Source organism: Cynoglossus semilaevis, chromosome Z, assembly GCF_000523025.1.
Source record: "Cynoglossus semilaevis isolate Cse_v1.0 chromosome Z, Cse_v1.0, whole genome shotgun sequence".
Taxonomy (NCBI): domain Eukaryota; kingdom Metazoa; phylum Chordata; class Actinopteri; order Pleuronectiformes; family Cynoglossidae; genus Cynoglossus; species Cynoglossus semilaevis.
Genome location: NC_024328.1, coordinates 2,632,682 through 2,642,735, shown reverse-complemented (window position 1 = coordinate 2,642,735; position 10,054 = coordinate 2,632,682). Strand labels below are relative to the sequence as shown.

The 10,054-nt window shown below is 38.0% G+C and overlaps 1 protein-coding gene across 1 annotated transcript in view; it reads right to left on the bottom strand.

Annotated features, from left to right (window-relative positions):
• Positions 1-6,938, bottom strand: part of abcb9 (ATP-binding cassette, sub-family B (MDR/TAP), member 9) — a 7,628-nt gene extending 690 nt beyond the window's left edge. Inside the window, exons 1-11 of the mRNA XM_008335672.3 lie at positions 4,873-6,938; positions 3,892-4,006; positions 3,111-3,241; positions 2,689-2,894; positions 2,410-2,607; positions 1,546-1,674; positions 1,279-1,467; positions 1,000-1,173; positions 385-544; positions 118-254; positions 1-8 (exon numbers count right to left, since the gene is read on the bottom strand). The exon at positions 1-8 is cut by the window's left edge and continues 690 nt beyond it. Of these exons, the coding sequence (XP_008333894.1) occupies positions 1-8; positions 118-254; positions 385-544; positions 1,000-1,173; positions 1,279-1,467; positions 1,546-1,674; positions 2,410-2,607; positions 2,689-2,894; positions 3,111-3,241; positions 3,892-4,006; positions 4,873-5,545 (2,120 nt within the window). The 5' untranslated portion in view covers positions 5,546-6,938. The remainder of the gene's footprint in view (positions 9-117; positions 255-384; positions 545-999; positions 1,174-1,278; positions 1,468-1,545; positions 1,675-2,409; positions 2,608-2,688; positions 2,895-3,110; positions 3,242-3,891; positions 4,007-4,872) is intronic.
• Between the last annotated feature and the right edge of the window lie 3,116 nt (positions 6,939-10,054).

Here is a 10,054-nt window from a genome sequence, read left to right as displayed (position 1 = left end):
TGCTGAACCTGCACGGGGCAGTTATGGGAATAAATCAGTGATTAAACTTTAAAATCGATTGTTTCTTTTCTTCATGACATTTAGTATTAAACAAACCTAACTGTTATGTGGACTCACCATGTGCTCACTTTCTGCATCCAAAGCACTGGTCGCCTCATCTAAGATAAGAACACGTGGGTTCCGGATGAGGGCTCTGGCGATGGCCACCCTCTGTTTCTGTCCGCCTGACAACTGAGTGCCCTTTTCTCCAACTCCTAGGAAAACACACACACACACACACACACACATTACTTAGACCCAGGACTTTCCCAGGATAGTTATTAACGATAGGCAAGTAGATGGACTCCATTCATTATAATACATATATGGGGATAGAGTATTTACTTGTCTCGTAGCCTTTAGGGAGGTTAGTTATAAAGTCATGAGCGTTAGCCTTTAATGTAGCCTGCATCACAGCGTCCATGGGAATGTCACTCATGCCATATGTGATGTTTTTCTCAACTGTCCTGTCAAACAGTACAGGCTCCTGGCCCACAAGAGCCACCTGTAGAAACACAATAAGAACTGGTAAAACATAACATAACCAGAAATGTTGTCATAAAGCACAGTGGTAAATGACTAGAATACACATTCCAATTAATTTCTGTCAGAGTGAATCATTTACATAAAGTAAGTTATTTGCTTGGCGTCGGATGTATCCAAAATTAAGGCAGTTGAATTGCTAATGTGGACTTTCATTTTACTTGTTTTCCCAGGGGAGGAATACAGTGGTAATTGCTGCTTTATACAGCACGTTTACAGCAAGTTTTACTGTTACTCTCGAACAACAACAGCAGTGTTTTTAAGAATTTGCTAAGGGTGGACTGGTTTATTCTTGTATTTGAGGGTTAGTCCTATTTTAAGCTGGAGTTGGAAAATCTCTCTTTTCAGGAATACCCACAAATGTTTGGTCTAAACATAAATGCTACACGACTACTTGAATTCTGTAAATATACAAACCCTGGAGTGGAGGTAGTTGTGCTGAAGGGTGTAAACAGGTTTCCCATCCAGCAGAACTTGACCTTGCTGTGGAAGGTAGAAATTTTCCAGTAGACTGACACAGGAGCTCTTTCCACTCCCGGATGGTCCTACAAGAGCAGTGACCTCTCCTGGCTGCAGGGTGAATGAAACTCCCTGTGAAAGAAGATGTTTTAATTTTGGTTATATTTTCACATATATATAAAGAGTAACACATTGAAAGTCACACCTAACCTTTATGTATCAAGGTTTGGAACATACCTTAAGAATATCTATATCAGGACGTGTTGGGTAGGCAAATGTGACATCTTTAAATTCAACCAGACCAGTGCATTTTTCTGGAGCCTCAGTGCCATCAGCTGGATGTTTGGGTTTTCGGTCCAGGTATTCAAACACCTTCTCAGCAGCCCCGACTCCCTGCATGAGGCCTGTATAAACTGATGCGATGCTCTGGAAGATGTCAAACAAGGCAGTGGTCAGAGGGGAGAGAACTGGAATCATTGTTTAAAAAATTAAAGAATAATATACCTCCAGACATTCTCCAAGCTGGAGCATGTATATGAAAAAAGATATTAAATTTCCACTTGTCATCTGATGGGTAATAACAAGATGACCACCATAGTAGAGAACAGTCACCTCCAGGGCAAGTTGTGAAATCTGAAATAAAGAAAATATAATTATATATCTTCTCATTTGCATTGTCTTTTGCAATGTCAAAAATCAACTTTTGCTGATCTTTGGGCAATATTCTATATATGTTTGTTATCTTGGCTATTTGCTATTCTGTATATTTGGCAGAAATTTAGCAAGTTCTACTCTGTCTTTTATCAAATTTTTAGCAATATAGCTAAAGTTTTGGCTAATTCCAGGCTAAATTTAAGATTTGTTCAAGAGAAATATTTTTGGCAAAAATTAGGGAATGTGGTGAAGTCTTCTTGTTATTGATTTTCAGAGGGGCTATTTTTATGTCCTGAGTGTGAATGATGTTTTATCTTTAAATGTAGTGTCATGAACTGTCCAGGTTCTAGCCTGCCCAATGATAGCTACCGGTACCACTGGCTCCAACTCCTGCCACAAAGATGAGAAGGATAATGTGAAGACGTGAAGAATAAATATTAGCGAAACATTTCTGGAACTTTTTTCCAGATTTATCTATTTCTGGGACAAACAGTTTTAATTGTGTAAGATTTTTGCCATGCAGCATACGCATAAACTTCTCTGCTTTTTCTGATTTTGTAAAACCTAAGGTAACGCAAACCGAGGAGAAATGTAAATCAATGTCAGGTGTAAGCAGTTTTCTTCAAGCCATCTACTTGTCAGCAGATTTCTTAGAATATATACAGTTGATTTCCAACATAACCTTACAGCTCATTAGATCCTACTGATACTTACATTGCTGCACCACATGTAGCAGGCGTAGGCCAATGCCCCTTTTTTGTTTAGCTGGTACATGGCTAAAAGCTTAGAACAGTAGTCATCTGCCTCCCCACACTCGTTGGCAAAACTTCTTACTGTCCTCATGGATGAAATTGTTTCCTCAGCCACTCTGTTTGCCTCTGCAAGAGTTGTCTGCACTTCTTTGGTCAAATTCTTAAAATTAAATGAGAAAAAAACTCTGCATCAGTGTATCCCTTTGAATACAGTGTTGACACAAAGACAGAGCTACTTTACCTTGTAGAATTCTCCATAAATTTTGGAAACCAAGCCAATAAAAGGAAAGGCCAGGATCGTCACCATAGTGAGCTTCCAGGAAATTCTGAACATAAAGACGAAGAATCCTGCCGCCTTAATGAGGCTCCGCAGGAAGATGTTGACGTTCTGGGAGATGAGGTCACTCACTTGCGTGGTGTCAGCTGATAGTCGGGAGATGATGTCACCTTTGGGTTTTGATGAGTGGCAAAATTAGAAGAAAGCAAACTTGATTTTTAAATTTATGTAGAAAATTTATCTAGACAGTTCAATGACACTGGTCTCACTGGCTGTGGGAATGTTGACAGGAGCAATGAACAGATGGTTGGCCAAAAAAACACCACCACTCACTGAGCCAGCCTCAATGAGAGGATAGTTAAAAGATCACTGAGTTCATATATTACCTGTGTGGTTATTGTCAAAAAAGCCTATTTCCTGGCTCATCAGAGTCCTGAAGAGATGGCTCCTTATACGAACGTTCAAGCGAGCAAAAGTCAGAGTGAAAACTCCGCCACGTATTCCCATGCAAAATGAGCTGAAGCAAAAGAAAATCGTCTCTTTAGACTTTGAGTTTGTTGTTTTAGGATCTTGAGAATCAAGGGACAACAACAACAACAGACAGAGCTAAGAGCTAAATGGAATCACATTTTCAGCCAAGTCATGGACATCTAATTTAAATTAATTATAATAAGGGACAACCTTTCACATGATTGGGGATTGTTACTGATGATATTGCAGAAAATATGCAGTGGAAAAAGTAATAAAACTGTAAATGTATAGCATACAACAAATAACCCTAAAGTATCAAACTCCCAGACCAAAAGCCAGTAAAGAAGGATGAATCTTAAAAAGGAGCTGGTTTGTTTTGAGAAGATTTAGGGCAAGTTACACAGTTTGGACGACGCTAAAGAAAATGCCATTTCTCTTCTTGGATATCAACTATAAAAGAAAAACAACAAGCTAAGGTTGTTTTTATGACATAACAATAATCTAAAAACATTTTTATTGTTAAAAAGTTCTTAAAAATAAAAGAAAGTCAGACAGTTGGGGTAGGTGAGACCAAAAATGGGCATTCTACAGTTCTGATATCGCTATTTAAAATTACAATATGCACTCAAAAAGCAAAACTTTTAAAAATGGAAAAATTGAATTATTACTTTGTTGTTGATCATGGTGTTAACTCACCTGACTAAGGCCAGGACAGCCAGTATACTGACAGGTCTTGCAAAGTGCTCCATGCTTTTATAATCCACGATGTTGTCAATGGCTTTGCCATAGTACAATGGGATAAAAGCTTCACCTGGAAGTAAAACAAAAGCAGTTACTGTTAGTCAGAGTTCTCCAGAGTTTTTCAAAGTTAAAAAGAAAATCAAAATGGGTTTTCCTTATGGTATTCTGCAAAAGCAGAATTACATTGCTGCACCAACATAATGCATCTGTTTGATCAACTATAGCTCAAATTGTGTGACTTACGACCAACAAATACAGAAAAAAAAAAAGTTTTCTATGATACGCAGCAGTACTAGCAGTATTTACTGTGTACTCTGGTACTATGTTTACTGTTTAAGCTGGGCTTTATAGATCAGACCTATATTCTTGGATAGAGGTACTAACTGGAATTTAATAAATAAAGTTTGTCCAAAAGTTTAACATATGTACCTTTCAGTATATTGTAGTAGTGAACTAGAATGTAAGCAAATCTATTTTGGTCATTTTAAGCAAATGAGGCATTACTAGCATAAAGCTTACAGAAAAGTCCTGTTGCTTTCATTTGTCTAAAATAAGCACAAGTAACTTCTACAACTGACTCTGACAATAATCACCTGACTTACACGTTGGCCACAAGACAGGTGGCATAATAAATCAGGCTGTTTCACAAGATCAAAAACTGGTCTGACCACCTGATTGGCCACACAACATTTATCAGTAGGACACAAGAAATTATTTACAAAAATGAAGTCTGCCTCTTTTCTTGGTCACTTATTAAAATCTAAGCTGTCCTCTGTAGCTTAGATAAGTCACAAAGGTTAGCCTAAACTCAGATCTTTCCATGACAAAAGAATGACATAATCATAAGAAAGAATTCAAAAATAGTCTTCATTTTGACGTTCTTTCATGTCCCTATCCTCACCTAAAAGGATTATGTTTTAATTTTAGACCACTCACACACAGCATAGATGATAAGGAAGACAATGGCGACAGAGAGCAGACCAGCATCTTCTTTGGAGTACTTTAACAGACGTCCCACGGTAGCCCGAGAGCTGATCCTCTCTTTCTCATCGCTGCCTGCTTCCTCCTCTGCATCATGCTTCCGTTTCCCACGTCCCACGTTCTGCTCCTCCTCACCGGCTGTCCCCAGCAGGTTGTCAGTGTCGTCATAACCACCTTCTCCTCCACTGTGACGCGTGCATGTGCTGGACTCCTTTCCCAACAGACTCCAGAGAAAAACAACAACTACAGAAGAGGCTAAGGTCCAACATATGACGCTCAGAGTCCAGGGCTGTTGTATCAGAGGCTTCAGCTCAGTCAGAATGAGCAATTTGGACATAGAGTAGGTGATGATGACCAAGCAGATAAAGAGAATAAAGGTACTGAGGGTAGCAACCCTCGTTGTTCCATCCTTTTTGTTCCATGAAACACCGATGGAGGCTCCAAGGAGAAGTGAACCACGGAGCAACACAGTTCCCCAAACGTCCAGCACTGACGTAAGGATGTTAAAGTTCTGAGCATCCTCTCTGAATGTATGCCAGTTTGATCCATGCATATAAAGGACAGTGGTGACAACAACGTCCAGTAGTGAAAACAGCACAGAGGACCACACGTAAATTTTGAATCCCATGACTGTTTGGAGTACAGTTATACAGTACAGTTGGAGTTAAAAGATGTTGCAGCTAATGATAAGAGGCCAGCAATATTTTCTAGGGAAGGAATTCAGTTAAACATGAACATCCAGTATGTAACAGATGATGGGGTTAATTCCAGATGTTCTTTTAGTAGAACAACAGTGAACTATTTACTGAGCACAGACAACTACCCCGCAATTGTCTGCTTCCTTTGCTTTAACTGTGTTAAACAGTTTTTTTACTTGCGCAATTTTGTGACTATTTCTATTTTTTTTAACCAAAGATCTGACAACTTATACTGCTGCAAGGGTTGGGCAGAAACGCATGAAAATAATTATTGTAACCCCTATGGAAGGGCAAAGCATTTGTACATTTAAAGAAACAGTTTCTGTCTTTAGCAAATCTGTCTAAAGCAGTATTCTCGATATAACTTCCTTAATGCTACTGCTACTAGATTATTCATAATTTACGTGAAACTGCTCTTTTAAATATGCAGTAGTTTACATAGGTACGCTGAGGGAAGGTCTGACAAGTCAATGGATTATAAGCGTAACACAGTATGACAGTGTTAAAGCTGAACATATTTTATAAACAAAACAAACAAAAATAAAAACGTAACATATACTAAAAGTTAAAGTGGACGTTCATGCTAGCCATTAGCAGTCACTGTGTTTATTTGCTTTAAACAAACCAGTCCAACAAAACGTCTTGAAGTCCAGTTGGTGTCAAGTGAGAGTTCAACTCAATAATTTAACCTTGGTTTTCAGAATTACGTCTAAAACACTCAGCTGAAGAAAAAGCCGCATGGCTAAAAAATAATTCATCCACAAACTGAAATTCGTTGGCGAAGGAAAAGCCGGCAACAGAGATCGTCTATGAAATGTGTGATGCGCGTGTGATACGTGGTATCTGTTACAAACATAATATTTACAACATAATATTATTTCTAAACCTAAAGCGAAATTTAACAAAGGAGTGACGACTGAATAACCTATGATCTAGATTAAATACACCTCAATTGAATTCATAGGACCTTTACCTGACAACCAGAAGGGGCGACAGAGTGAACTATATTCTATGCTGTTCTATGCTGACGTTGTGGAAAGACACCGGAAGTAAACAATGTATCGCACCGCCCCGCAGAAGGACGTGGAGATACTTTTACCTGCGTAAAATTATCGGCTATACTTTACTATGTATGTCTTGCACAGTATATTTAAACGTTTTGCATGCCAAATTTACGCCAATAACCATATGCTTTCCCTTTACTTAAACCTTTAAGCTAATAATAGTTGAATTCTATATGGCTAACTAAAATTATTTTTGCTTCATGTTAAAAAGACCGTTCCTGGTTTAATTTCTTTTCCTTCAATTATCTTTAGTTTTTACCTATAAAATGTCATCTTTGCAGCTTTATTTTCCTCAAAGTACACTATAGACAAAATACACACCCTGTCGTTTATACGCCCATAAATACATACATATATAAATAACTTAACTTTTGTCATTTGGTACCATATAAAGAATTTTAGTTGACGTCACAGAGCAGCTTTAAAACAAGCTTGACACAAGAAACAATACATTTATTTCTAAGTACTGCAGATAAGAATTATTTTGCAATAAAATGAAAAAAACATACAGGGAAAAACTGGATTTCTTTGGCAGGTAGATTCAGTTTCCGTGTACAATCCATAGTTATAGCATTCAATACACTTCATGCGTCTAATGTCAGTGGATGTCTGTTTCAGCCATGTGATAAACTAACTCACTCTTTATGTCCTCCGAGTTACTGGGTTCGGTGGCCAGCACCGTGTCGACAGGGAAAGACAAATATAAACTCTGACTCTTCAGTTTTTTTGTTGAAGGTGAGTCTCCTGCACTCAACAAAGGATCCTTAATTTTAAAGTTCACTGGAGGCAAAACAGATGTCCCGTTCTTAGCCTTCCTCTTTTTTTCCTGTTTATAGGCTGCATTCATATTGGCTAAAACCTAAACAAGGGACACACACTTTTAGGCACAAACATGAGAAAGATACATTTTAAAATTAATTATTAAATGCAATTTCAAAGTTTACAATGTTTACATCATGCTAAAACCGAGAACTGAATAAAAAAAAAAAGAAAACACATGGGAAATGAACCCGACTAATGACAATCAACCTTCGATGTACTCAAGACAGCTTGACATCATCATGACAATGTTCAGGCAATAATCTTGTTTGTTTTTTTTCAACAAATAAATAAAAATACCTACCAGCTGTTTAACACAGTTCTGCTGCTCTTTCATTACTGTCAAACAAGGTGGGGCCTTGTCCTTAGTGGAAAACAAATCTTGCTCTTGTTCATCAAAAGTCTGGTGGAAAGAAGACAACATTTCTGACAAATAAACACCACCAAAACATTTAGTTGATGTAATTTCCCATCTTGAAATCAATAAAATATATCTGCCTATCTATTGATTTAAAAATAGCTCATAGTCCATTTCTTACCTCATTAGGTAAATTGGCTTTTCTATTTAACATGAGGGAATACGGTGTGAACTTGGTTGTGGGATTGGTGGAGGTTCGAAACACAAACAGCACAGGGTCAAGGAAGTCATCCCATTCTCTCTGCTTCTCTGTGACCATCTGCACCACAGCGTCCTTCAATAATGGATTGGTGCAGTCGTGGAGAGGGTTGAGATTAGGCTGATCCTGAGCCGAAACCTTCTGCTCAATTCTCCATCTGTCACACAGTACCTTGGTCACCTAGAAAACAAACCTGACAAACTGACAAAACTGTATCACTGCTACAACCTCTGTTCAATCTATTCAGCATTTTTTGTCTTTACAACTCACCTCTTCACAAAATTCAGGACTTTGTGCACAAACTAATGTTTTAGGAGCACCAAACCTAAATGAAAAGAAACATAATTAATCAAAATTTAATGAGTCAACTCATAAAAGGCATTTGGACAACATTTTGCTGCCTGCTGATTTTATCTTAATATAAAATAAATTTAATAAAAATTAATTAAAAAGAAAATTCCAACATTTAACAAGTGCTAAGATAAAATAGGACATACAATTAAATTGAATATAGACAAATTAATTCAGTCAGGTTTAGTTAGATCAAAATGTCTAAGGACTCTCCTCCAACCAAAAATAAAACAGATAACAAAAATGTCAAATATTTAGGAAAAAGAAAACAATTACCAAAATGAATAACATCATTGTAAACAAACATGGTCTGTTACCTGTAAATACATTTGGAAATAGATCTCGCTACAGAGAGGGCGTCTGCTTTTGGCATGGGAAAGGCTTCTGGCCATTTACTAAAATAATCAATGACGACAATAACATGAGTGTTGCCCTGTTGGGTGTCAGGGAAAGGTCCTTGAGGAGGAAGAAAAACAGGCTGTTGAAAAAAATGTTACAAGGCAAGATGGTTAATTATTCCTTTCACTAATGCAAACAACCTATGATGTCAACACCAACAACTTCCCACGGCCCATCCACTTTTATTGGACGGACAGTCCGTGCCCGGTTTTTACTCCTCTCTGTGTGTTGACAGGTGTCACACACTTTAATCTGAAAAGATAGAAACATCTTTTGTGAAAATTAGCAACAAGTGGGACTGGCCCTATTGTTTGACATCGGAAAGCCATGTACCCAGTCCACCACATCTTTGATGATACCAAGCCAGTAGTACTTGCTCTGTATCCGGTGCACAGTCTTCTTCTGGCCCAAATGATGGCCAATGTCATTGAAGTGGCAGTCGAGGAAAATCTGCCTTTTTCTTTCAGACTCGATCACCACCTCTCTCTTTTCCTCTTTTTTTGGTCCCACATAGTACAGTGTACCATCTGAGAACAAGGACAAAGTAAAGGATATATAATGGAGACAGAGTGAATAGCCAAACATACCCAATTCACTGGTTCTACTATTAGTTCCATAATTAATAAGTAACTAGATTCTTCATTAACTTAAACTATTTATATGTATGCTGGTCAGCTGACTTTGAGCGAGTTGTACATTTCTCAATAGTAACGTAACGGTTGTTCTACCACTCTGTAGGTCTGAAAGGTTAACTTGTGTTGCGGGCGTTACAATTGCCTGATGAAGCCACCTAAAACTGTCCCGGATACACCAGTGGTCAATTACTATACAAACACTACTACTCTATTGCCAAAATAATGTATACTTGTAAAATATAAGCAAAAGAAAGATGTTAAACTATAACAGTTCTATTTGCCAGGATAGCTGCGAAAGGACTGTGGTTTGTACAAAAACTCACTGTCAATGATGAATTTCTGAGCGTATCTTCTGAGGTTCTTCTTTCTCAACGGATCCATAGTCTGTGGAAAACAGCCTTTCGCGACAAATGTGTAAATGTCACCGAGTTTGTTGGAGCTGGACTCAACTACCTCCTCCTCCGCTACTTGTAAAGACTCCACGCTCAACATTACCACGAAGTTTTCCAAATTCACAGCTCATTGATATAGAGGTTCTTTACTTTAAACCATAT